Source organism: Sander vitreus, chromosome 12, assembly GCF_031162955.1.
Source record: "Sander vitreus isolate 19-12246 chromosome 12, sanVit1, whole genome shotgun sequence".
Lineage (NCBI taxonomy): Eukaryota > Metazoa > Chordata > Actinopteri > Perciformes > Percidae > Sander > Sander vitreus.
The window spans coordinates 9,793,866-9,820,845 of NC_135866.1; the positions used below are offsets into that span (position 1 = coordinate 9,793,866).

Sequence of the window (26,980 nt, forward strand, 5' to 3'; positions counted from 1 at the left end):
CAGTATCTGCTACCAGGAAAACTCCTCCCGTTGAAACACTGGGAAACCTGCGAGCAGATGGTGGAGTGATGCAGACACTGGATACAGAGACCGATTATCAGACACTGCACTAAACAGTACAGTAAGTGTTCCTTGATGATTAATTTGCTTGTTATCTGGAGCTTGTAACTGCCATAAGGGGACTGCAGTATCGCCGAGAGCCAACTCTTGGTCAGCTATAGTATGCTACTGCAAACACCCAGACAGAATAATTAAACCTCACATAATGTAGAATTATTACATTGTAAGATTTGGATTTACTTTGAACACTTTATTTTACAAGATAACAGTTGCTATAGTTACTTGCCAAATGTGTTACTGGATGTAATATTTTTTTTCGTAAATATTTGCATTTGAGTTTCAGACTTTACAAGGTTAGTATGTGCTGCATGTATGTACTGTTTACATAATTCATTCGGTACCATGTGTTGATATACCCTGTAATTAAAACCACACACCAACTCATAATATGTATATAAGTCATTATCTGGTTTTTCCCCACTGATAAAGCTGATCGGACTGTCAGGCTTATTTCTCAGCTTTGCCACAGCTCTGACTCTCAGCAGTCTACAGATTTATTTTTGTGTGTAATGTGACAGCATCAGTTTGTCCTACTTTAACAAACCAGGCATTTATTGTTTGCCTGTTATGAGCTGAGAGCACGGTAGCCAGATGGAGACTGTTGATCTTGTTAGAAAGGTAGATGTGAAAAAACCATTACCTGGACCACAGCAAACACACACGCGCACAACTGCAGAACTGCACACACACACACACACACACACACACACGCACAACTGCAGAACTGCACACACACACACACACACACACACACACACACACACACACACACACACACACACACACACACACAGTTTTGTGCAGTCTACCATTCGCTAAGCTGTAATCTGCACACTGGTCTCTGCACCTGCTGCACTGCTGCACTTAAAGTTATTAAGTGGTCAGTCATGAAGAATTGCTTACACCTTGAGTCATATAAATGGAAACTCTGAGGAATTTGGATTAATTGGTGGTGTGTTACTGAAGAGATATTTCTATTATTGTAGACATGATTATAGAATATTAGCAGTTAAAGTAATATTTGTCCACGTTGCAAAAGAGCTGTGAGCAAATCATTGAGGAAGTAGTTAGAATGGTCATTCTACTCTGTTGCATAAAATGTTCAGCTGTTAAGTCATAGACTCAGTTTAGGCTTTTATAAATTGGGGGTATGAGATAAGCAGGGACACAGAAGAGGTAATTAAGGTTGCAGGGGGTACCATATGGTTAAAAGTTTACCCAAAGATTGTGTGTTTCTGTATGAGAGGTTTTATGGCAGGAACAGAAATGTTCAGGCGTTTGGTCAAAAAGGTCACGACGAGGAGAGAGGAGTTGCCATCCTGGGGTGTATGAAGCATCCCCCACATGCTGAGGACACAGAGGAAGGACTACACCCAGAGAGAATAAAAAGGAGTGGCACTTTGTAACTATTGCGCATAACTGGGAGGCACAAGGAGGTGTCTGTTACTAAAGAAGTGTTGACTTTATTCTATCGTCTCAGTAATTTATTTCAGTCCACTGGTTAAGTGATCATCAAAATGAATACGCTTAAGAGGGATGGTTTAGAGTTTAGAGTGTAAGGCAATTGGAATCAGAATCTGGGGCCTAAGTGCCTGGGGATTCCAGGTCATATTTTATCCCTCTTCATTACCAAATTTCTGTTAAAAAGAAGAAGAGTATGGACTACTGTCTCTTACTATCCAAGTCCTTGCAGTTAGCTAAGCGTGCCGTTAAGTAAGAGTGAGACAGTAGTCATACATTTACATGGATTTGCATACAGGTTGGCCACTGATTACATATGATAGGTATGATGCATAGTGTAGTATACTGACCTGCAAAGTTAATGATTGACCAAGCCTCTTATACTTAAACCATCACAGTTGGTTGCTAGGAGCCTGAGGAGAGGAGATAGCTTGGTTACATGTCTAAGAGCTGAGATGTTGTACATAAATAGATATCTAGCAGTCATATAGAATATACATAGAAACATTTGAAACCAGTGGACAGTTTAGATGTTTTTAATCAATGCAGCAAAAATCTGATCTGATCACTGTGATTGCTCTGTAAATAGAAAATGAGAGAATTTAAATGCACACTCACATATTACTCTTCCTGACTGCCCACACCATTTCACTTACCTGCGTTTTCATGCATCCAGCACAACAGAGGCGTGTTGCTGCCTGGAAAAGATGGTGGGACTGAGAAACTGCTCTACATGGGAACCATTGCTACTCAAGGCCTCCTGCATCAAGTCCTGTGCCAACGGCTGCTCCCTGGGCATCACTGCACACCTTACCTATGCTAATGCTGACATAGAGTCTGTAGAAGGTGAGTACACTCTTAGCATCAGTAATAATCATCAACTGTATTTTGACTCCAGAAGAAGTACACAAGATTGTTCCGAGTTGGAAGAAAAATAAGTAGACAGCCTACTTTACTCAAGCCTCAAAACAGCAAATAACAGCCCAATATTTCTCGCAGCCAGCTCAATTTTTTTTCTAATATACTGCAATGTTTCTCAGTTAAAGGACGAGATAAATATTGGTTGAAATGGACTGAACTTAGATTTATCATCATAAAATGTTGTGATGTCTGGTTTTAGTATAAGACATCATGAGACATGGATTTAATGTGGGCTTAGCATTAGTGGCTTTATTGAGACATACAACTGGGTGTTGTCGGCGTAGCAGTAACAAAATTCATCAAAAACAAATGTGACTCCGAGAAAAAATATGCTGTAAACAGAAAACAGTTGAGGGATAAGGATTGACCCTTGAGGAACACCACAGATATTTTGAACTGTAGATGAAGATCTCCTTCAACAACAAAAGTTGCGTTGGAGAAGTAATAACACTTTTTAAATTAAGCGCAAAGCACCTTAAGTCAATCTATGCTCCAAAGTTACCAAAGTTGCATTTAAGTCCAACAGTACCAAAATCGTTCAGTCTGTAAGGAACTTTCTGAGGAGAACAGTCTGATATAGGACAAATAGCAAGGAAAACTCATCAGTGATTTGAAAACAAACTTTAAACTTTAAAGTGTGTACACTTTGTAGTGTGATTGCTTTCTAAATTGATGCAAAAGTCTGAAATCATTGTTTTGTTTGTCAAACATTTTTTGGTCATCTAGGTGTGTTTGTGTACCCTCTCGGGGAAAAGGAGGTTGTGGTGGGCTTTGAGGCAGTGATTGCAGGTCGGTTGATGGGGGTCCAGATCCAGAGCCGAGGGAAGCTGAAGGACTGCTGTTTGGATTGCTGCCCTGGATCTTGTCTTCAAGGCCACTGTGGGAATGGCCGGGAGTTGGGCTGCTGTGGGAGCTCCAGCCTCAACATGCAATGCACCAACGGTGAGGAGGGGAGGAGACTTCCTGTATTTTACTTAAAGATAAAAATGGTCATTTGTACTATAATATAGTGTGTCTCGTTGTCCACTGCTGTAATGATCTGGTCTCTGCATGAATACAAATATGGCCACAGTAAGTCCCTTCTCTGTCTTGTTTTAGCCTCTGTGAGGATAGACCAAGGACAGACAAGGAGGGAGGCAAATAGATTTGGCTGCCTGCCTAATGGTGAAATGGCGTTCACTTAGTACAAACATAAATCAACTTGAAGTGTGTAGTATTTTATTGGAAACGGTGATATCATGTGCACAGAATAATTTCTCTTAATACAGCCAACACCACACAGATTCAAGTAACCCTTTTGCAGACTTTAGATTATTTTGATTTCAGTGATGAATGATTTTATATTTGGGACTGTACAAAAATGATTAGGGGTTCAGAAAAGCAGGTTAGGTTTTTTATTTATTAGTTTTTTTTATTGAAGGGAGGGTAGTCAAAAACATTTGGAGAGCAGCATAGGGTCCTTTTAACTTTTCTTATCCCAGATTTACATTTTATTTCATTTATCTCTGGAGGGATTCATTTGATAAAAGATATTGAGATCCATGTCAGTGAGAACTGGACTTTAATTTACATAGTAAAGTTACAAGGTTAACAAGGTAATTTATGTGTTTTTTGGTATTTAACAGTGTGCTTTTTAGAAGAACCGCCTGTAGCAAATGCCTTTTGATATTTTGATTATGATATGTTTTGTTGATGTGTTTGCTATACATTTATTATTTTTGAGATACTGGGAGAGAGCATTGCAGTGTCAAGAAGAGGATCCAAAAAATATTGATAACGGGAGGGCCTTGTTATTCTTTTTTATAAAATCAAAGATGAGATCCAGCTGTCCCTCCCCATCACGGTCCACTATGTCTGTTTGAATTGTTGTATGATGTGAGTAACTGCTGTATTTCTGCTTTAGGACATCTCATCCTGGATGAAGACCTTGAAAGATCCACCTTCATCGTGGGCACAGGCGTCATTGGCCCATTGGACATAGTGTCCGTTATCATAAGCACCACACTAGAACTCCCCACATTAGAAAATGGAGCAATCCGCATCGTCTACCCCACATTGCTTACTCCGATCGTCACTGGCCAGATGACTCCAAGCAAGAGTGAAAATGGGGGGAAATCTGAAGAAACTGGGTATTCATGTCACAAACAACTGTGGCAACACTATTTTACCAAACATTGTACAGTACATCTCAATGAATTACATGTAACTGACTGCTGTATTTTGTTTTCCTAAATACTCTACATTTCTCTCCTCCTCAGACCAACCAGCTGTTTCGGTGCCACCTCAGGAAAACAAGACCGGGCCCTAGACTCGGAGCAGCAGTGTGCCCATGCCATCTTCACCAATCCAGCTGCCAACCTGGCACCTTATGAACTCAACTTCCAGCTTTTGGTCAGAGGGGCCTGCCTACTGGCCGGTACTGCCTTTCTTCTCAAATATTTTTGATTCAGTGGTTCTTGACTCAGTCATTGTGAAATATTGGAATAGTGGGCAATCTTATTACACAATAAAATGAATGGGTTTACAGAGAGGGCCTGAATCCAAACACAGCCAGAACACAAAATCCAAAGGAGATAGACAGAGGACTTAATCTCCCCTACTGGTGTGTGCTGTAGAAATAGAAAAGCACACTTAAATGAATGTAATATGCATGACTGGTGTTTATATATCTTAAATTTAAAAATTACTTATCAAAAACACATTAAAGCCATAGTGTGCAAGTATTTTATATTAATGAACGTCCGTTACATTCAACCCATTGTCAAATGAGTTGATACAAAGATTCAGATATCAGCTCCACAAAACTCTCTCTGGATTTCTCAGTATGGCTATGTTTAAAAAATGGTGTAGTCTTTCACGCACAGCAGCTTGAGTGAGAAAGGACAACAGCAATGTTCAACTTTGGAGACGAAGAGGACATAAAAATTACATGATAATTACCCCTTCTGAAGAGTCCATCATGTTTTTTTAATCAACCGTGTCCTCTTTGATTTGACCGGATAAATCCTACTAGCAACTGCCTAGAGGAGGGGTGGTGCGCGATCACTGAAGGCTTGTGTCATGTGGATGCGCTGACAGTGTTGTTGTCATTACTTAGAATTCCTCATGGGCGCTTCAGAAACCACAAACTATAGCTTTAAAACCTATGATTTGTCTTTATTTCTTCCTAAACTGATTTGTAGGACTGGAGAGCCCCACTCACGCTCTCAGGGCAGATGCAGACCCCAGTGCCCAAAGTGCCTCTGCAACCTACATCACCCTGGCACAGGAGCATCCATATGACAGACACATAGAGATCATTCTGCACCTCAGTGGTGAGCAGTTGAAAACTGTCCCTATTTTTTTCTTTCTTTCTTTGTTGTGTCAGTTTTTCCAACAGATATTTCCTATTACCTCCTTCACAGAACCTCACAGCCCATTGGTCATATTAGAGAGAGGCAGGCTGTCATTTAGCCAGTATGAACAGCAGATCTGTTCCCGCCGTGATTTCATTCGCTGCACTCGAAAAGATTCAGAACCTGAGAGGAAGGTTGGTAGTTACTCACTCTGCTTTGCTCTCTTTATTTGCCTTTTAATTCTTACATGTGTCCCAATTCATGTACCCGGACTGTTTTACTGCATAAAAACATGCTGATGTTCCACTTGGCCTGCAGCTGGATTTTGTGAGGAAGCGATACCACAAGGACATTCTGAGCAGCCCTGTCTTGATGCTCAATTTCTGTCCCAACTTGCTGCGAGAACCTCTGGAGCTGCACAAAGCCACCAGAGAACTGCTGTTCCTTGTCGATCGCAGTGGCAGCATGAGTGGTGCAAACATCCATCGAGTGAAGGTGAGCTGCAGGCAGGATGAAAACATACGAATGCATGAAACTAACTAAAGTTTAGTTATTAGATTTAGGCACATACATTGATCTGGCCCATGCCTGTCTGCCCCTTCTTGTTTCCGCAGGATGCCATGGTGGTCGCATTGAAGAGTCTCCCTTCTGGCACAATGCTCAACATTGTGGGATTCGGCACCACCATCAAGCCTCTGTTCACCTCCAGCAAGCTCTGCACTGATGTTAGTTTTACTCAATAACCTTGCTTTAATTAAACATTCATCTGAATCTGTCTTGTTAATTAAGTTTTTAAGTAAAACAAATCATATATTATTCTTAATTACATATGCATTATTTTCAATGAAATACAATACATGGAGCATTTCGATCATGTTTCCTGAAAGCAGATGTTTTTCGACCATATAGGACTATCTGTTCCATTTTCTGTACTCTCTAATCAGGCAATAGGTCAGTTCCTTGGGTTGCCTTAGTAGCAGAGTATCAGGTTTTATCCAGACCAGGGGCTGCAAGGACAAACAGTCTTCGCACATACTACCGACCATATGGTGACCTTTCATGCATTTTGCACAAGATGTCCTTCCATCTCCTCTCCTGTCAGGCATGTTTGTCCACAGTGTGAGTTCAAGTGGTTTTAAGGCAGGTGCTAATGTGTGTATGTTTGCTCTCTCTTTATTAGAGATGTGTGGATTCAATTCTTTGCCACCCTCACAGGGTAATTAGGGAATCTGATATCAGACTGTGAATTTATCTCGACAACGTAGGTGATGTTTGCACAGGCAACTTCATGCAGTTCGACAGGTGTTGTTGTTTGATGCTCACTTCTCCCACCTTTACTCTCTGATAACATCTTTCCTTTTATTTGTCCCTGCGTATGCATACAGGTCACTCTAATGCAGGCATACGAGTACGTCCAGAGGATGAGAGCCGACATGCGAGGCACCAACCTTCTAGGGGCGCTGTCCTGGATGTACCAGCAGCCCATGCAACGTTCATATCCTCGCCAGGTCTTCATCATCACAGATGGATCCATCAGCAATGTGGCTAAAGTGCTGGAGCTGGTCCGCAGAAACACATGCGCTGGCAGGTACTGAGCTGAAACTTAACTGCCAATCAGATGTTTAACCCATGGGAATCATGTGTGAAGAATTGTACATAGAGGTATCAGGTGGACATCCAATATGAACGCTAACAAAGATTGAATCTATGGCTATTGTGTGATAGGACATTAAATCACTGTGGGTGACAAGGAAGTCGAGAGGAATGGAGTGCAGTGAGTGCAGGCAGAATGAGGTGATAAAAATGACAGAGACACCATGTGGGGGAAGAAAGAGAGGAAGAGAGGGGACACATGCAAACAGCGATCTTGAAGAACTGAGACCAAAGCACTGCGAAAGAAAGAAAAGAAAGGGCTGAGGTATTTTTCTGTCCCGCCCAGTAATCCCGTTAAGTGCTCTTCTCTGCAGTAAGAGTCACGCCCCTCTGGTTTTCCTTGGGCCCTTCAGCAATGCACAAAACAAATTTATCTTTCATTAGTATTCTCCTGCTGGACTGACTTTCTACACTGTATTTTGGATGTCCCTTTGCACACTATGTGAATATTTCTTTGTTCCCAATACATCTTAGTTCAGTGAATGTTAATTACATTCCAGTCTAACTAATATCTGTATTCATAGTCCTAAAAAATAGGTATTGTATTTATATAATGTTGGTAGTGCTAACAGTATCTAACCAAGCAGACAGACTTGCTGTTTTAAAAGACAGCACACAAGCAAGATTTCAGTCTTTTCAATTATTCTGTCCCCTGCTCTTTTCAAACTCTCAATTAGCCAAATGGCTTGTGATCCCTCTGTGTGCCCAAATAACAGCTCTGTCTGTTTGATGACTCCAGCTTTTCTCTTTCCTTAGACACATGTAAGCCTCTGTATGCCATTAGGGTTTCAAAAATATATACTTACGTAAGTCTGATTTGTTGCAAGAGGCTAGTAGTTAATTTGTTCAGATGGGAAAACCAGGTGACAGAACACATTGCACGTATATGTACCACTCTGTAATAGTAGAAAGTGAAGACAATTCTCACATAATAATTGTGGTATGATAATTTAATTTTCTCAAGGGATGTGGTAAAAATGTAATACTGTATCTCTTTGCAGATGCTTTGGCCTGGGCCTTGGTCCCCTAGCCTGCAGGAGACTCCTGCAGGGCGTTGCCAAACTGACAGGAGGGACTACAGAGTTCTTGGATGATGAAGAGAGACTCCAGCCCAAGGTCAGCAGCACTGCAACACTGCCACCTATTGGAGAAAATATCAATTGCAGAACAATTATAAGCATGATCTCACTTTCTTACGAGATAAATACATATAGCTTTAGTTCTTCACATTTGCATATCACAAGCCATTAGCAGTGGTGACAAGTACCCTTACTCAAGTAAAATGTTCTACTTGGGCATTTTCTTTTTATGTCAGATTTATCTTGTGATCCACGGGACTAACTAACTAAAGCAGTTAAAACCAGCTCCACCTCGACCAGCTACAGCATTAAAATACTACTTTTAGTACACTGATGAATCAATATTAATAACGTAATATCACAGGGGCAATTTCAGTACATTATGCTAATAATACTTCTGTACTTTTACTTGATTAAGATTTTGAATGCAATGTATTTTTACATGAATGTATTGGTACTTTTACTTTTACAGAATCTGACAACTTCTTCCACCACTATTCAGTTGTAAAAATGTATTGTAAAGCCTTGAATTTAGAAATATTGTGATCAATCTATCTCCTCAGTTAATAAAGTCTCTGAAAAAGGCCTTTGAACCTGTGCTGACTGACGTACGGATTGACTGGTATCTGCCAGAAAACATGGAGGCTTTTCTATCACCCAATGAAATCCCTCCGCTCTACCCTGGAAATCGTCTAATTGGATATTGCACTCTATACGATATGACGAATCTCAAAGCAAAAAAGACATCACTACAAGAGGTATACATCACTACATTCTTTAAAAGTACATCTGTCTGTGTGTGTGTGTGTGTGTGTGTGTGTGTGTGTGTGTGTGTGTGCACATAGAAAAACAGATCTCTAATCTAACTACTTTATAGTCTCAAGGACGGGGCTATAAAGGTGTATATCGTGGCTCCACGGGTTCAGTTTTTGGACAATCAAATGATGAGCTTTCACCTCCCCCTGCGTCCGAGTTAATGCCTGTGGTGACGTGTGCAGATGGCACTGACTTGGAGAAGGCACTGAGGGAGATTTCCAGAGAAATCTCCTCTGAGTTCTCCTGTGCCAGAAACACAGATCTCGGAACCAGCCCAGGTCAGTCACTCATCAATGTGTCTTGTAGTGAATAGATATATAAATCAAGACCGGACACCTCATACTGTAGTGGTTAATGTTGGGATTTTATCCACTTTAGATGTGGAGCTAGACTGGTCCAGTGACGTGATGAGGAGGATCCAGGAGAGATCTTATATCCAGGAGCAGTATGTCCTTACTCGCTGCTCCCTCAGTAGTGAGCAGAGTCTACAAACACAGTCCCACTCACACGTACACACCTCGTCCAACTCTGACTCTGCAGGCGGGGTCTTTCTGCCCGACCCTCACTCCACTGGTTTAGTGCTGGATACAGGGTCTCTGCCCCAAGGTCTTGAAAATATGGCCACTCCAGAAAAGAGATCATCACTGTCTCGCTGGGCAGACTCTGCATGGCAGCGAAACCTCTCAGTGGAAACCCCTGATAATAGGGCAGAAAAGGTATGATTGATTGTAAGTGATTCACCTAAAAGCAGTTTTCTGTAGTGCTGTAAGTTACTGGCAAAACGTGACATGAAAACATACTTTTACCACAGCTTCAAAATAGTTTGACAGGAGAAAATGTTTTCATCTATCAGTCCTGTGAAGAGAATTCTTTTCTCTCTCTACCCTCTACTTTGTGACAAATCTTAATCAAATCTTGATCAAATGAATCAATTTGTCCACCGACGTAAACCAGAATATAATAAAGCCAGAATATGTTGTGTTTTGCTTTCTAGCTCTTACTTGAGGGTTATTGAAAGGTGTTCTGAAAAAGATTGTACATCCCTAACCAATGTAGTATTTGAGGAAAAGTACTGTAGGCACACCACAGAAGTACAGCAATGTACAACATGTCACAAATAGATACTGTACAAACAGATAACCCTCACATCATTTCATTGTAGACATACAGTATGTGGTTGCAGAGAAAAATAAAGTAGCAGTCTAACCAACTTTTTGAACCTGTTTGATTTTCCCTCTTACTCGACCAGAGTGGGCGTTTGGATGGAGGTGAGGAGTCTCACAGGAGGCACAAATCACTGGCCCACTCAACCATGGCAGCAAGGAGTTTCTCGTCACCCCAGGGCGAGCTGGAGATGCATCGCCTGAGGAGAGCTCTGGAGAGGGTCTCCTTCGACCAAACGCTGGGAGGGAGGCTGGACGAAAGCGATGGGGAGACAAAGCCCCCATCAGGAAGCACACTGTCCCGCAGAAGCCTCACTGACTCCAGTAAGCTATAGTACTTAGAACAGCAGCCTTCCTATTTCACCTCCAACACATTTCTATTTCTCTCTTTCTGACTCTGACCCTCAGATGGACTCCTGTTCCCTGCCTCCCCTCTGGACTGGGACAGCTTCACAGACCCAGAGTACCTCTTTACTGCTGTTGCACCAGAGGACCCTCCACCAGGTCAGTGCCGTTCGCTCATTCACGGCCTGCTGAGCGGCAGACCTGTGTCCTGGGAGGTCACTGTGGACCTGGGGCACCTCTGGACCCCTGACGGCCAAGAGACACCAGGAGTTGAGGGGTGTGGAGGAGGAGGAGGAGGTAAAGGAGGAGGGGAGGAAGGAAAAGGAAAGGGACCGTGGGGGGAGATCATTCACCAACTGACTGCTCGCTCAGTTATCAGGGACTTTGAGAAAATGGCAGAGAAGGAGAGCGACATTGCACATGGTGAGGCTAAACTACTTCAAACGTTTATCTCACGTTATCTTAAGTAATACGGTATACGTTTTGTCTACACTTACTTTTTTTCAGGTTCAGCTAAGCGATACCGCATGAAGGCTATCCAGACCAGTAAGCATTGTAACATCATCTGCATGTACACAGCCTTCACTACCACTGATAGCAACCCCAATAAAGGCTTGCCAGACAGCATGGGGATCCAAAACACAGGTGTGGCTTACTACCAACTCACACACACTCAGACAAAAATTATTTCATATATTTTAGAAAGGCACATTCATTTTACACGAGTACTATCCAGCCTGTGAAAATAATTGTATAATGTCAGACAAAATAAGTTGAGAATAAGAAAGATGTTGGCATTCACTCTTGCTTAGTTTTTTACCATTCTTTTTTAATCTGTTTCTTGCGATTCCCCTATCGTAATGATATAATAATAATAATAATAATGCTAAATCACTGGAGTGCACCTTTAATATTTATTTTATTGGTACATACTGTAGTTTAACCAGCACCACATAAACCATATCATTTATAGTTAGTTAGTTTGCCATGCCTGTTCTTACAATGTGTTATGAGGAACATACGGATTTAATTTCATTTACCAAGATATCGGTACAGGGATGTGGACCAGTTCTGTATTTATTGTGTGTGTGTGTGTGTGTGTGTGTGTGTGTGTGTGTGTGTGTGTGTGTGTGTGTGTGTGTGTGTGTGTGTGTGTGTGTGTGTGTGTGTGTGTGTGTGTGTGTGTAGGGTTCCATTTGGGGAACAGGCGGAGTTCCCAGTCAGGTAGTCGCAGGCAGAGGGCGTATTCTGTTGGTTTGGGCAGACGGCGCACCAGCAGAGACAGTGAAGAGATCGAGGAGACCTGGAACTCTACAGGTAGACAGAATGATACCACCACCCATTTCTGTTGTCAAGACTTTAGGTCATCAACAATCTTTGTATCTCTCAGACAGAGATGACACCCCTGCCTCACCCTGTAGCCTTACATCCTGGGACTCTAGTAAGTATTGTCGACTCGATCAGTGAAAACATTCTAGAGTCAGTGTAGTCTCGAGGTTAGAGGCGTCTGACCAGAAAGCCAGTTCAAAACTTAAGGTGAGTCTGTATTGAAGGAGAAAAATCTGAACTGCTCTCCCCTGACTTAATTTTGCACATAAGCAACCCCTGAGGTTCAATTCACCAAAATTACGAGAGGAAAAAAAGATGTCTGCCTCTACTCCAACACAAAGGACGTATATGGATTGTTTAGGACCTCACAGCATTGAAAAAACTTCAATAGTTACATTTCCTTCCAAAAACATCTTCCCCTTTGCTTTGGATAATTAACAAAATGCACTGTAAACATTTTTCCCTTTAAAAAAAAAGGGACTATTTTTTGGGCCGAAAATTCATTTACAGCAAGAACAATTTGGTCTATGTCATGTAAAGGGTGAACTGAGCCTTTGAACACAGTCAGGAAACATCACTTTATCCCTGTGCTGCTGACATAATACTGTTTGTTTTATTCCACACTGCTGTCTCAGGTGTAGGGGGCAGTGCATACTCTGCTACAGCCCCAGCAATAACAGGCGCCTCATGCACTCGTTCACAGCGTTCTATCGAGAGCAAGTCAATGGAGAGCTTCTTTGGCGCCAGGTAAGACTTTTACATTAAATTATGTTTCTTGTGAAGGTGGCATTACACTGTAAAGGGGACCATTGTAGCAGTGTTTGTGCTCAGAGAGTAAGCCTCTTTTCTGTGAGGGGTGTGTATTATGTCTACATCCAAATGTATAGATATTCAAAGGCCCAAAAACCACCTTTTTTTTCTAAATTCCAGATTTCCACTGGGCAGACTCAGGTCCTCTATTTCATCAGGAAAACAGGTTCCTCTCAAGTCCCACTGTCTGTCTGCAGAAAATGAGAAACAACCTGAAATGGAAGCTCCAGACTACCTGCCCCTGGTGAGCTGTGCAGGCACTTACAACATACTGTATATACTTAACTACACACAAGCATGCATGCACATTTATTATTTTTTTGTAAGAAAAATCGTATGTATTGTGATTTTCTTTGCGACGATTTTAAAAATCGATTCTTTTCCCTAGAATCAATATTTTTCATTTATTTAATTTTGCCAATGATTCACCTAAAATTTTCTGTTTATACGGTACCGCTGACAGTGACTACATCATATGCGTTTCCAGCAAAACAGAGCGAAAGCAGAAAATGCAGAAAATCCATGTTATCTACTTCTTTACAAATGAAATAAATCACAGAGTGACTGACACGTGATGTGCATTCTTCTTAGAAAGCAGTTAGTTTTTAGAAATGTGTCATGATATATTGTCTCTAGGAGTGTATTATTCAAGTCTACTTGTTGTTAAAGAAGAAAAGAAAATCGCAATACTCCAAGTTATCGAATGGCAATACTTCTAGTATTTGCAATAAATGAAAATGACAATACAAATCAAATCAGCACCCATGTATCATGAAAGAATCAAATCAGGACAAAATCATATCGTCCCAGCCCTAATTTGTGTATATTTGGTGTCTAATCAGGTGCGTCTACAACTGGCATCAGGAGCTTTTCTTCTGACAGAGATGTACTCTGACTGTGTCCAGATCCCCCTGGACCGCCTGAAGAGGGCTTCACCCTACAGCCTCCACCGCCGCAGCCTCAGCCCGCCCTTCCGCTGCACATTTCCCAGTGCTCCATCTTTATCCACCTCTACCAAGCCTCCCGGTGCTACCAGTAGCCACCATGTTACCTTTTCTCCTTCTTCCTGCTCCCTCGCCAAACCAACCGCTCCTCCCTTCCACCACACTCCAGACGACACTCCCCTGATGCTGGAACCACGACGAAGACACCTGTCTGACCGAGACCCTGCCACCTCGCCCCCTGACCTCCCCAGCTCTGAGGAGGGCTCCCTGGAGTTATCTGTTGGCTCCTCTCAGAGCCAGATCCCCGGCCAGGCAGACAGTGGTCGTGGATCAGAGACAGATGTATGTGAAGGCTCTACAATAGAGCCAGCTGACCTCCAGAGAAGCAGCCAGTTGGCTCAGGAGGACCTGGAGGGCACTAGCTGGGCCACAGCTGTGGCTCTAGCATGGCTCGAGCACCGCTGTGCCGGCTACTTCATGGAGTGGGAGCTGATGGCAGCAAAAGCAGACTTCTGGCTGCGCGGTCAGGAGCTGCCCGAGGGAGTGGACCTGGCAGGGCTGAAGGGAGCGGCCAGACAGCTGTTCCTGTTGCTGCGCCACTGGGACGAGAACATCAAGCTCAACATGCTGTGTTATAACCCCAATAATATGTGAGACAATGATCTCTAAGGAAACTGAGCCACACCTACTGAATAGCATAATCACTTGTTACCAATGATAGTGATTCCTACTGTAAGTAGCAACGCCTTTACATGGAAAAGTAAATCCTGTATTTTATCTGCAGGATCAACTAATACCATAACCTAGTGCCAAGTTCATTTTAATAAGTTGCACATGCAAATTTCTACTGATGGAAGACTTTATATGTATGTGACATAAATACCAAGTGGCCTTTTATCATAAATCTATATATTGCTTTATGCAATCACAAGAATGTCTTGACCACCTGAATGGGCTCTTTGTAGTCTATACTGTATATAGTCAATTACTTTGCCAAGTGTATAATCACATTGAGTCTGTATTGAATGGGAATGATTTTGATTATCGGGATGATTATTTGATAAAACCTTACTTTAATTAATGAAATTATTGTTGGGAAAATAAAAAAATAAAACAGTGGAACTTAGACATTTGTTGTAACGTGTAACAAAAGCATACATGCAAAAAGAAGAAAAAACATCAAAGTGGCATCTCTGTTTAATATAAAATGTCACACTTTTGCTGTCTCAGTCTACTGCAAACTTTTCACATTACTTATGTGCTTACGAGTATAGTGAGCCACTCACAACAGAAATGAATGAATTATGTAACAAATCAGAAAAATAGCCATGATTGTCTGCAGCTTAGTTTTACACATTTTTGTAGAATTATACGAACTACTGGAAAAGATTTTTGGCCTTGTATTGGAGAATAATGCACCTACTGGGCAAGTGGAAATACCGCAGGGTATTGCCAGATATGCAATTATTTAAAGCTTTTGGTGCTGCGTTCTGTATCATAGTAATGATATTCCTTTATATACTGCCTTCTTAACACATTGTACAAGATAATTTGTGCACCACTAAATTAGTTTTTGAAAATATCAGAATATCAAGTAAGGGTAAATGATTAGGCCAGTTGAAATATGGGCAGATAGAGAAATATAGCCTATGTAACAAATGCTCTCAAAACAGCATAATATTCACAATTTCATCTAGCATGCTACTCTTCCTATCATGTACTGTATCTGAAAATGAAACCTGAGAATCCATGTTTTCTTTCTCTTTTTATCGCTTCAACTGCAAGGGACTACTTCATCATGTAGGTATCTGTCTGCAGACTCCACCCACACACGTTAGCTTCCTTCACTTTTAGCAGTGAGCTGAGATGAGAAGCATTAAATGGCTCCTTGTATTCACTCATAAAAACAAGTCTATCCCAGTGACCTCCCTCGCACCGGTGTTGTGAGGATCAAAGAGAGGTGGGTGATGGAGGCTGTTCAGCAGCTGATTAGACTAAAATACAACGTCCAGTCCAATCATACTGTGGCTCACTGGCTTTTGTCCTTGACGGGTGTGTGTTCTTGTGTTTCTGCTGGGGCTGAAGGCAGCGGTGGAGCCAGCCACAGACACAGGAGGATGATGAGGTGACAGACGTGGAGGGCGGCTGAGCTGCTGTTAGTAGAAGGGTAGGTGTTCCATGAAAGCTCGACCAGACCCAGGATCAGGACCCTGAACACAAGGGGAAGAAAATATAGCCTTAAAGGGTCATCTCGTTTTTTTTTTAACCTAGATCCTATTTTCTAGGGGTGAGGGGGGGCGGAGCCGTATGTATCATGATTTTTTTTTTTTTTAATTGATTCTTTCCCCTAGAATGGATATTTTTGATTTATTTATTTTGACCAATTAATCACCTAAAAATGTTGTATTTATACGGTACCGCTGACGGCAACTACATCATATCTGTTTCCAACAAAACAGGCCGAAAGCAGAAAATGCAAAAAATACATGTCATGTACTTCTTTACAAATGAAATAAATGTCAGACTTACGAAACTAATCAATAATATAACTTATAGTTTAGTATTTAGAATCCCCCTTACCTGAGCAGGTGGGCCAGCTTCTTGACTCCTCCACTCCAGAGCAGGTAAGGCAGCGTGTGGAAGTACCAGACGTAGAACTGGTAGTGCAACGAACGACTGAAGCACATGCCAATGAAGTTAGAGGTGAAGAGAATCAGCACCATCTGTGATATTCTGTTAAGGTTTGACACAAAAGCTGGTGAATACTAGGAACATCATTCATTTACATGTTTAGCCAATGTATATTTGACACCTAGCAGTAAAAGTCATCGTGTTCCTTTAAGGAACAGTATTGTGCAGATAGGAGTAGATTCAAATGGAACAAAAGGATATGATCAACAGTGTTTTTCTGAGCAGGGGTTTTCCTCTTGCTTGGCTCCTTGAGGAGTTCAAAGATGCTTTCTCCTGGCCTGGGAAGAGAGAAAATAGTTACTTATTCATACAAGTCTCATGCTTCTTCTAATATCTGGAATATATAAATGAGTTCAACTACTGACTGAGCCAACGCCTGCCGTTTTGTTGAACAAAAAAGCTGGCACGACTTTAACCCGTTTTATTCCAGCTCACGTCAAACTATAATGCCAACAGCAACCTTGGCACAGCCAAAGTCTGTCTCACCTCTTCCAACGGCGGAGAGCAAAGAGCAGCAGGGTGAGCAGGTGGGCAGCCAGCAGGAGTAAGTGGAAGTACCGATTCAAGAAGAACCATTCTGGCAGGAAGCGCCAGTTGACCGTCCACTTAAACATAAACTGGCGGCCAAGATCAAATGCCCGGCTTATATAACCCATGGGATTCTCCAGGAGGAAAGGCAGACCCAGCAAAAGCTGCAATATCAAGACAGAATCATTTAGACACGATGCTTGGCAATACTGGACACCATTGAAAAAATATGTGAGTATGCCAGTAAAACTGTGCCTGGTTTTATGTTATAAGGAATATTTTACCTGTATGCCCGCACACAGAGAAAGTTTGGGGATTGTCCTGATTAGACCAAACTCAGACAGGAGGAGGAAAAGTAGTCCCGGAGCAAAAAGGAGCACATTCATTTTCACAGACACTGCTAAACTGTCAGAAAGAGAGGAAGATTAAGTTGTAATTTCATCATGTAACGCATGGCAAAAAACTGATATGGTGTTACTTTACAAATATACATATGACACTGTACACATGATATTTCTCCATTACATGAAAAGCCAGATGAAAATCTGCATTTTGCTGTTAAGGAGTCTATTCTTGCCTGTAAAGGCCGCAGCCCAGAGTCCAGTATCCATCCATGAAGAGGTTGACAGCTGCAAACAGCAGCATCATGGCCACTGGATCATTAAAGAGACGCAACACAAAGATGGAGTGGATCCGATAAGAAGCACAGCACACAAAGAAGAACACATAGGGAGGAACCTGGAGAAATTAGAAGAAATAAACAAATATAATTATGTCAAGGGAAATTATTATTATTACATTTTATAATGCCGCATGGTAACGTAGGCTTTTGTCACACAGACTGACCTTCTTAGTGCGGTTGTAAATCCTGAAGACGAGCAGCAGTGTGATGAGGTAAAAAGCAGCAAAAAGGTACTGGGCCAGACGGATGTTCACCCCATGGCTGGTGATGTAGTAGAGAGCTGTAAAGATGTAGACAAAGCCAGCCGGGTACCTGCAACAACAAGTTGCTAATTCATCCTGCACTGAAAACTACATCTAACTACAGGATGGAGAGAGCTACATCACCAAAAACCTTTTAAAAAACTCACACCAAGGGGCCGGTGTCTCCTTTAAGCTCGGTGTAGTCGTAGGTACCATTGATGACTCCCTCTACTTCATCCATGTAAGCTTTCCAGTCTATCTCAGTGTCTGCAATAAAGAGCATAAATTAGTGATCATGATTGACGGGGAAGGTTATCTTTGTATATCTTATTATATATTTAATAACGTTAAAATAATACGTTATTAAAACTAAAACAAATTCCCATCACAACTTCTCTGTGTCTAAAGTTGTGTCCTATGATTATTTGACTCAATAACCAAAAACCCATATCTTAAGGCTTTTGGACGGTTGGTAAAACAAACAAAGACAATTGAAGACCTCAACTCGGCTTTGGAAGATGTTGATGGGCATGTTTCACTATTTTCTGTCATTTTATAAAATAAACACTTTACTGATCAATCAGAAAACTAACAAACATTAATTGATGATTTCATTATTTTAATGACAACTGGCACAGCCTTACATCAGACAAAGAAGTAGATTTGTCAAAATAACATGGATGACATACTAAAGATAAAAGATAAAAATATTTGTTATATAAGTTGCGTTATCAGTGGGCAGTTAACGTTATTATCATCATGCCTCTACAAGTTGAGAGTATTGTCAGTAAAAATCATATCTTTAGCTGCATAAAGTTTTAGCCAGCAGTTGCTGAAAATAATGAATGTCATGTAACACTAGAAGAGAACAGACGATGGTATATGGCCATGCAAGGGCAGCAAATTCCCTTTGACAGGTGGCAGTGTAAGTTAGTATGCTAGCTAATGCTAGCTACTTAGCGTTCAGATACGTTCAAATAAATGGCAAAGCACCATAGCATGCTAACTAGCCGCGCAGCTACTTACATGCTACTTTCTGTATGACCCACACATTGATCCCGATCTCCAGGAACCACAAAACTGAAACGACCAGTAACGTGTATTCCGTCTTGAACAGGACCAAATGTTTGTCCTGCCACAGTGTGTGAAGTTTCCCCCACAGTGGGGACGGGGAACCAGGAGACTTTTTCCGCACACCTCCTGCCATCTCTGCTGCGTGTAGCGTATAGGTAGTGACAGAGTGGAAAGAGGCCGACAATGACATGCGCCGTTGTACGTCATCACGCAATGTTTTCATCACCACGTCACGTGGACAACACCGTTCAACAACCGAGTATGTCAACTTGAGAGCATTCTTTTCTCTGACAGGTAAAAAAAACAGATTTATTATTAATCGTACTTGACAATTAAGACATATATTTTTATACATTAATTATAGTTGTTCATAAAGTTAACTAACGCTAATGTTAAAGAAAAACGTTTAGAGGTCACTGCGGTCCCCTGCTGCCTAAACAACGTTAGCTGGCTAGCAGCTAACTTCCAACGTTAGCTAACTCATATTTTAAAGAAAATAATCTCACTGAAATAGATTATGTGGCGCGCTCACAGGATAGAAAAATGGCTTTCAGTATATTGTTACCCATTTTGTATGGCGATATTAACAAAGCCAGAATAATCATTAAGTTATCCAACGTACATTCGAGTCGCAAAACTAAACTAAGCATCCGATTTTTCATAAAAAACAGATGACCGGCAGACAACGTCATCTGCAGCTTACCCACTCCATACACAACATACACAATGTACACAATGTACACAATGTACAGAACTTCCAAACTCTGAAAGCACAATGAAGTGCTGTCAGTTTAGTAGAATTATACAGCACTGAGATGACGCTGTTACACTGCATTTAGTCAAACCTTTTTTTAAATAGGCACAGCAAAATGCACTTGTTTTGTCATTATTGATATAAAGAAAACCAGACAGTTGATTTGTTGACCTTCTTACATATCATGTGTTTGTGCAGGTCTGCAGTGACAGGAGACTCAGAGAGAATGGATCGATTTCCTGTGAAGATGTCAGAGGCAGTGTGTCTTGGGGCCAGCCTTGCCCTCTCAGGCATCTGCTACTATCTCTATAGGAAGAGCCAGACAACGCTTGATAAACTCGATGTTAGTTGAGGTTCATGTGGAAGTAACATAATGACATAACTTTACATTGTTATATTTTGGAATTTCTCATTTTCTGTTTTTTTTGTTTTTGTTTTTTTATATGCTGTCTAAGCCATTAAAGGGGCAGGATTAGTTGTGAAACCATGTAAACAATCTTAAGCTTTCACATACTGCTGGAAATCCTCTTTACGTGTGTTTACAGCAGAGGAAAATCTTTTAGTCCAGTTGTTTTCAAACTATTGGGCTTGTGACTGAAGCAGTGTCTACTTGCCCCTCGTCACAAGTTACATTAGTGTTTCTATTATTTTTTTAGAGGACTGAAGAAGTAGACCATGCAAAAGTTCAGAAGGAAAAAGCAAAAGCTGGAGAACAGTAACATAAATAAGCTGGATTTTGTGTGGCAGAAACACTTTTTTTCTTTTTCTTTCCCATCTTGTGAACCCTTAGGTGACAGTTACACTATGCTGTGCACTGTGCAATATTGTAAAACCTGAAGGCTGTCTGCAGTACTACTGTATGTATACAGCATATACAAACAGTCTGTGTCTCGTGTTGTCAGGATGCTCCACACTTCACCATAGATGGAAAACTCAAAGACATTTTGAAAGTTACTCCAGGAGCGTGTCTACAGTATGCTGTCATTGAAGGTAAACAGTGTCTCACTGTTTCTGATACAGACAAGATCTGAAAGCATGTTATTTTTTTTCACAAAAAAATGGGTATGTCATTTTCTATCGTGTGTATATATACTGTAGGTGCTGTGCACCCAGTAGGCGAGCCTCTGACAAGCCCCTTCCAAAAAGACTTTGTCGGGGTGTTGCAGAAATTCATGTTGAGAGAACACAGGCTGGTGTGGAATGGGCTTTCACGCACTTGGTGAGAACTCTATCAAGACAATAATACAGTGTAGCATTAAGATAAGATATACCATTATTGAGTCCCAGCGGGGGGAAATCGGTTGTTGTAGCAGTATAGCAGAAACATTAGAGATAAATACAGATAAGTATAGAAAGTAACAGATATACATAATAAGAGTTACAGAAACTAAAGTAGAATAGGCTGACTGGGCTTTAGACCCTTTCAAATTTGAACTTTCAAAATTCCACAAAGCAGTTTGTAATGCAGGCTTTCTGTTAGCCCAGTCTGAGATTATTCAATGTGAAAAATATTCAATTAAGTCACTAGTTTTGTATATTTATGTGTACTTAAAACAATGAGGGAACCCCAAAGTTCCAATATACCGTATATGATATTTTGTCTTTGTCATCATATCTGTAGACTAAAAAGACCCGTTGTTCCTCCCTTTACCTGTTGCAGGACGGACAGTGAACGAGTCTTGCACCAAAGAGTGAATGCAGTGCCCTTTGTGTTAGTGGGATCAAATGAGACCGCAGTCAAAGTCCTGTGCCCCCTGCAGGCCTCTGGAGTGCACATGGAGACTACCCATGAGAAGTTCCACCAGGTCAACTATGGCTTGGGTGACATCATAGGACAATACCTCAGTGGGGAGAAGCTTAAAGGGCAACTGGAGACCGAGGAAATGCTCAAAGTCAGTTTTTAGATGAGATACTAATGTTGTTAACTTCTATAGCTCCATAATCATAACATCATAAACATATACAGTGGGGAGAACAAGTATTTGATACACTGCCAATTTTGAAGTCTGTAATTTTTATCATAGGTACTCTTCAACTGTGAATGACGGAATCTAAAACAAAAATCCAGAAAATCACATTGTATGATTTTTAAGTAATTAATTTGCATTTTATTGCATGATATAAGTATTTGACACATCAGAAAAGCAGAACTTAATATTTGGTACAGAAACCTTTGTTTACAATTACAGAGATCATACGTTTCCTGTAGTTCTTGACCAGGTTTACACACACTGCAGCAGGGATTTGGCCCACTCCTCCATACAGACCATCTCCAGATCCTTCAGGTTTCGGGGCTGTCGCTGCAATACGGACTTTCAGCTCCCTCCAAAGATTTTCTATTGGGTTCAGGTCTGGAGACTGGCTAGGCCACTCCTTAGTTACCCTGGCTGTGTGTTTCGGGTCGTTGTCATGCTGGAAGACCCAGCCACGACCCATCTTCAATGCTCTTACTGAGGGAAGGAGGTTGTTGGCCAAGATCTCGCAATACATGGCCCCATCCATCCTCCCCTCAATACGGTGCAGTCGTCCTGTCACCAAGAATGATGTTTCCACCTCCATGCTTCACGGTTGGGATGGTGTTCTTGGGGTTGTACTCATCCTTCTTCTTCCTCCAAACACGGCGAGTGGAGTTTAGACCAAAAAGCTCTATTTTTGTCTCATCAGACCACATGACCTTCTCCCATTCCTCCTCTGGATCATCCAGATGGTCATTGGCAAACTTCAGACGGGCCTGGACATGCGCTGGCTTGAGTAGGGGGACCTTGCGTGCGCTGCAGGATTTTAATCCATGACGGCGTAGTGTGTTACTAATGGTTTTCTTTGAGACTGTGGTCCCAACTCTCTTCAGGTCATTGACCAGGTCCTGCCGTGTCGTTCTGGGCTGTTCCCTCACCTTCCTCATGATCATTGATGCCCCACGAGGTGAGATCTTGCATGGAGCCCCAGACCGAGGGAGATTGACCGTCATCTTGAACTTCTTCCATTTTCTAATAATTGCGCCAACAGTTGTTGTCTTCTCACCAAGCTGCTTGCCTATTGTCCTGTAGCCTGTGCAGGTCTACAGTTTTATCCCTGATGTCCTTACACAGCTCTCTGGTCTTGGCCATTGTGGAGAGGTTGGAGTCTGTTTGATTGAGTGTGTGGACAGGTGTCTTTTATACAGGTAACAAGTTCAAACAGGTGCAGTTAATACAGGTAATGAGTGGAGAACAGGAGGGCTTCTTAAAGAAAAACTAACAGGTCTGTGAGAGCCGGAATTCTTAATGGTTGGTAGGTGATCAAATACTTCTGTCATGCAATAAAATGCAAATTAATTATTTAAAAATCATACAATGTGATTTTCTGGATTTTTGTTTTAGATTCCGTCTCTCACAGTTGAAGTGTACCTATGATAAAAAATTATAGACCTCTACATGCTTTGTAAGTAGGAAAACCTGCAAAATCGGCAGTGTATCAAATACTTCTTCTCCCCACTGTACATTTATTGTTATTACTGTTTTAATGCATGTAAGAACTGACAGGATAACATTTCACTGGAATTGTATTTTATATGATTTCATGTGACAAATGATTGGATGATTGATTGAATTAATTTTCTTTTGACAAAATATAAACATTTCTTTTGCAAACCACAAGGGCAAATATTAACAGAAACGGATCTTAATGATACATTTTTACAAATTTTCCCCTTTTTTTCCCCAGGTGGGCACAACTCTTACTGGCGTGGGCGAGTTGATACTGGACACGGACGGCACCTTGAATCTCCGACCCCCTTCTAATGGCTCACAGTATTTTTTGAGCATTACAGACTTTGACACCCTGCTGGGAGAGCAAGAGAGCAAGGCTGTTTTGTGGAAGGCGCTGGCCATTGGCTCTGCTTTGGCGGGGGCAGGGGTCCTCCTTTGGGTCGGCCGACGCTACTACTACCAACTAAAACTTCGCTGGGAGAGGGAACAGGAGAGGATGGAATTTGAGAGACTGCAGGCTGAAGCCCCAAGAGCACATGCTCCAGTAAGGGGCCCTGAGGCGGGGCCTCTTCAAGACGGGGCAGAGGAATACATAGAGAATGCCTGTGTGATTTGCCTCAGTCAGCCACGGAACTGTATTCTGTTAGACTGTGGGCATGTGTGCTGCTGCCACAGCTGCTACCAGGCTCTTCCACACCGCCGATGCCCTATATGCAGACAGGATATCAGCAGAGTGGTGCCTCTCTACCACGTCTAAGGCCCCTGTGTGATCACATGACCTCAGTGGGGCTTCAACGCCATACAAACTGTACCAGCGTTACACCTCAAAGGTCTAGAGAGATTCTCCCCCCGCAGTCTCAGTGACTGTTTACTGTAGGTTTTTCAACAGACAATTTGTAGGCATTCACTTAACCTTCTCAAACCTGCAGTACGGCTTTTTCTGATACGACAGATACTGCTGCTCCTTTGTCTACTTCCATTTTTACAGTAGCCCTTTCCTCGTTTAACCTTTACATACACTTAGAAGGGTTTCTCAATTACTGCATCATGTCAGAACCAGTGTCCTCACCCTCAGTCTCTATAGACCTAATCACTGTGACGTCGTGCTAACACATCAATCACTTCGGGGTAGACAACTGGCTGCTGATTTGAATTTTTGGTGATAAGCGAAATCGGCAAACTTGTTTATTTCTGTTGTCATTTTCAACCGTAACTAACATTTAAAGATATATATATTGTAAAACACAGAGGTTTGACGTTTCTGATGTGTTTATTTTCTGTACTGTGTTGCTTTCCTAGCATCTTTGATAAACCAAATCTAACATCACGAACAGCAACATCTCACCGCCGGTCAGACTGACTGTTAGTGTTGACATATGAAAGCATCAAACATGCGTTTTAGGTGAATGAGATGAGTAACATCCAGTTGTTCCTCGTCCCTGATTGGTCATTCTATGGAATACTGTAGATGCATGTATTGTAAACAAACATTGTGATTCTTTTATTATTATACATCCATGGATTGGGTCTATAGAAAACAGTTCAAGCCCTCTGATGTTACCTGCCTGGTACTTGGTGCAGGTTGAGTTTTTGCTGACCCTGCCTTCTGTCACTCTAGCTGGACAGCCCTGCATGGGACAGCCAGAAAGACTGGCCTCTACCACCGGCCATTCCGGCTCTTTACTTTGGTCGCTTTCATCCGCCTGGGCTGTAGCATCCTTGTGCTTGGTCCACCCGGTCTGCAATCTTACTGCTGTAAAGAATAAAGATTTTCTTTCAAGAACATACTGTATGTATAAAATAATGTGAATTGTAAGGATAATGTGCAAACACTTTGTTCACTACAGAGTTTCAGTGATGTATTTTATCTGTAATTGTATATAAGAAATACAGGGAGATGACGTAATTAGAAAAAGGTTTACAGAGATGTTTATTTTCCTACCTGTTAGTTCTGTGCCTTATGGTAATTTATATTGCTGCTACTGTCTTAGTGTGATTAAACTGTATGTATCTGAATAACTTAAGTCTGGTCAGAAGGTTTCAACCACTTTCAGTTACATATTTGAGTCACAGGAAGTTATTGAAGCAAAGATACGTTTATTGCCAAGACGAAGTGAGTGTTATTAATGCACTAAAAACAGGTGAGAGTGTGTGAAATGTTGGATAGTTGAAACAAAACAATAAAGCATCACTCTTTGAACCAATTTTGTAGCACTTACTGTCATGTATAGCTGTACTCACATCACCCACTTTGTTTTTAGAAATGGAGCGGTAATACAACTTCAAACGTTAGAATACATATTTGGTTGGGGCTACTATGAAATACTGCATTATGCTTGGTCTGTATGTACAGATCTTATATGATTCAAAGGTTTAGCATCTCTTAATGATCCACAGACATCTGAACTGCAGCTGTTACATCAAATGGCTGCGGCTCCTCTTAAAACATTAGGAATGGAGTTAAGGTCTGAATAGATACACGTTTCACAGGACTCTCAAGATGATATGAATTCATGATGGGTCTTTTTATTTTTCCATAGGCACAAATGCTTGTTGACAGCACCTGGGGTCTGAAAAGACTTGGGTGTAGTTAGTCATCAAGCTTACTATTTCTGTCATCTCTAACAAGCAGTGAGGAGATATGAAGAAGGGTGGATAGATGAAAAGCCACCTTTTTATCTTTAGCACAGAAAGGGGAAAACTAATAGGTGTGGGAGGTGGTGCAAGGTGAAGAGTGGGGCATAAGGCCTGAGTGGGTGTGAAAAAGGAGCAGGTGGGGGACACCGGCTGTCATAAATCTTCCTCTGCTGTCACAAGGGTTCACTTTGACAAATTCTTCATGAGCTCTCTCAGCAGAACAGCAGCTGTGGCTCTCGAGGAACAGACTATTACTGTAGCACCCACAGACCTCTTAGGGCATGGGGGAAAATGACATTTGATATGTTTAACTAATAACTGAGAGAATAAAAAGACATTTTACATGGGCTTTTGGAGAGAGTGAGTGCAATGGGGGAAAAAAACTAATCTATGCACAGTTCATATAGAGATAAACGCTCTGAAATATAAGTCATTGTTTTTTCCTTCACTGTCTTTGTTCATTGCCACAATTACTTTAGGCTTAATTTAAGCCTATTTCAGTAGATCTGAATTATGATAAAAAATTGGTGCCTCTACCACTAGGTGTCCATCTTTCTTCACTTGAGGTAGTGAGATACACAATGTACTGGCTGACAGTGAGGGAGGACATTGGCTCCAGTAGACAGTTTCCAAGTCACATGCAATTAATGTGCACTGTGATATCCTGTTTAATCCATTCTGAAAGCTGACAAACAATTTAGATGATATGATTATTCTCTAATTGGCTGTGCTTCATGGGTGTAGACCCCGATTAGTGGTGATGAGGGTGCAAGCAGAGGTGGTTAATTTCAGTAAAATCTTATTTATTGATTTAATGGCAGCATTAGATTGGCTATATATAATTATCATATTTTTATATTGTCAAATTTGAGTCGTGTTTAGTGTTAATTATCAAATGCATGCTAACATGCTAAACTAAAGTGGTGAAC

At 41.5% G+C, this 26,980-nt stretch overlaps 3 protein-coding genes across 3 annotated transcripts; 2 read left to right on the forward strand and 1 right to left on the reverse strand.

Annotated features, from left to right (window-relative positions):
• On the forward strand, nucleotides 1–15,290 carry vwa5b2 (von Willebrand factor A domain containing 5B2). The gene is made up of 23 exons (XM_078263657.1): nucleotides 1–121; nucleotides 2,258–2,427; nucleotides 3,229–3,444; nucleotides 4,406–4,631; nucleotides 4,761–4,918; nucleotides 5,685–5,816; nucleotides 5,907–6,031; nucleotides 6,156–6,332; nucleotides 6,452–6,562; nucleotides 7,223–7,425; nucleotides 8,492–8,606; nucleotides 9,133–9,327; nucleotides 9,447–9,663; nucleotides 9,764–10,101; nucleotides 10,635–10,872; nucleotides 10,957–11,162; nucleotides 11,223–11,316; nucleotides 11,401–11,538; nucleotides 12,082–12,210; nucleotides 12,284–12,334; nucleotides 12,858–12,969; nucleotides 13,153–13,276; nucleotides 13,875–15,290. Exons 2-23 carry the CDS (start codon nucleotides 2,289–2,291, stop codon nucleotides 14,628–14,630), a joined length of 4,200 nt encoding a protein of 1,399 aa, XP_078119783.1. The 5' UTR covers nucleotides 1–121; nucleotides 2,258–2,288; the 3' UTR covers nucleotides 14,631–15,290.
• On the reverse strand, nucleotides 15,158–19,450 carry alg3 (ALG3 alpha-1,3- mannosyltransferase). The gene is made up of 9 exons (XM_078263655.1): nucleotides 19,146–19,450; nucleotides 18,287–18,386; nucleotides 18,042–18,189; nucleotides 17,773–17,933; nucleotides 17,480–17,600; nucleotides 17,154–17,359; nucleotides 16,868–16,945; nucleotides 16,557–16,700; nucleotides 15,158–16,186 (listed from the first exon to the last, which is right to left on the reverse strand). Exons 1-9 carry the CDS (start codon nucleotides 19,414–19,416, stop codon nucleotides 16,006–16,008), a joined length of 1,410 nt encoding a protein of 469 aa, XP_078119781.1. The 5' UTR covers nucleotides 19,417–19,450; the 3' UTR covers nucleotides 15,158–16,005.
• Nucleotides 19,415–25,438, forward strand: mul2 (mitochondrial E3 ubiquitin protein ligase 2). The gene is made up of 6 exons (XM_078263656.1): nucleotides 19,415–19,487; nucleotides 20,146–20,290; nucleotides 20,850–20,937; nucleotides 21,046–21,166; nucleotides 21,608–21,839; nucleotides 23,650–25,438. Exons 2-6 carry the CDS (start codon nucleotides 20,174–20,176, stop codon nucleotides 24,169–24,171), a joined length of 1,080 nt encoding a protein of 359 aa, XP_078119782.1. The 5' UTR covers nucleotides 19,415–19,487; nucleotides 20,146–20,173; the 3' UTR covers nucleotides 24,172–25,438.
• The last annotated feature ends 1,542 nt before the right edge of the window (nucleotides 25,439–26,980 follow it).

Coding starts and splice junctions, on each gene's coding strand:
- alg3 (XM_078263655.1), bottom strand. CDS start 19,416: ATGAAAACATTGCGTGATGACGTACAACGGCGCATGTCATTGTCGGCC. Junction 16,946..17,153: donor GCTCTCCGCCGTTGGAAGAG/GTGAGACAGACT, acceptor CTCTCTTCCCAG/GCCAGGAGAAAGCATCTTTG. Junction 16,701..16,867: donor CAGAAAAACACTGTTGATCA/TATCCTTTTGTT, acceptor CAGAATATCACA/GATGGTGCTGATTCTCTTCA.
- mul2 (XM_078263656.1), top strand. CDS start 20,174: ATGGATCGATTTCCTGTGAAGATGTCAGAGGCAGTGTGTCTTGGGGCC. Junction 20,291..20,849: donor CAACGCTTGATAAACTCGAT/GTTAGTTGAGGT, acceptor TCGTGTTGTCAG/GATGCTCCACACTTCACCAT. Junction 21,167..21,607: donor AATGGGCTTTCACGCACTTG/GTGAGAACTCTA, acceptor TACCTGTTGCAG/GACGGACAGTGAACGAGTCT.
- vwa5b2 (XM_078263657.1), top strand. CDS start 2,289: ATGGTGGGACTGAGAAACTGCTCTACATGGGAACCATTGCTACTCAAG. Junction 6,333..6,451: donor CAAACATCCATCGAGTGAAG/GTGAGCTGCAGG, acceptor TTGTTTCCGCAG/GATGCCATGGTGGTCGCATT. Junction 11,317..11,400: donor GGAGAGCGACATTGCACATG/GTGAGGCTAAAC, acceptor ACTTTTTTTCAG/GTTCAGCTAAGCGATACCGC.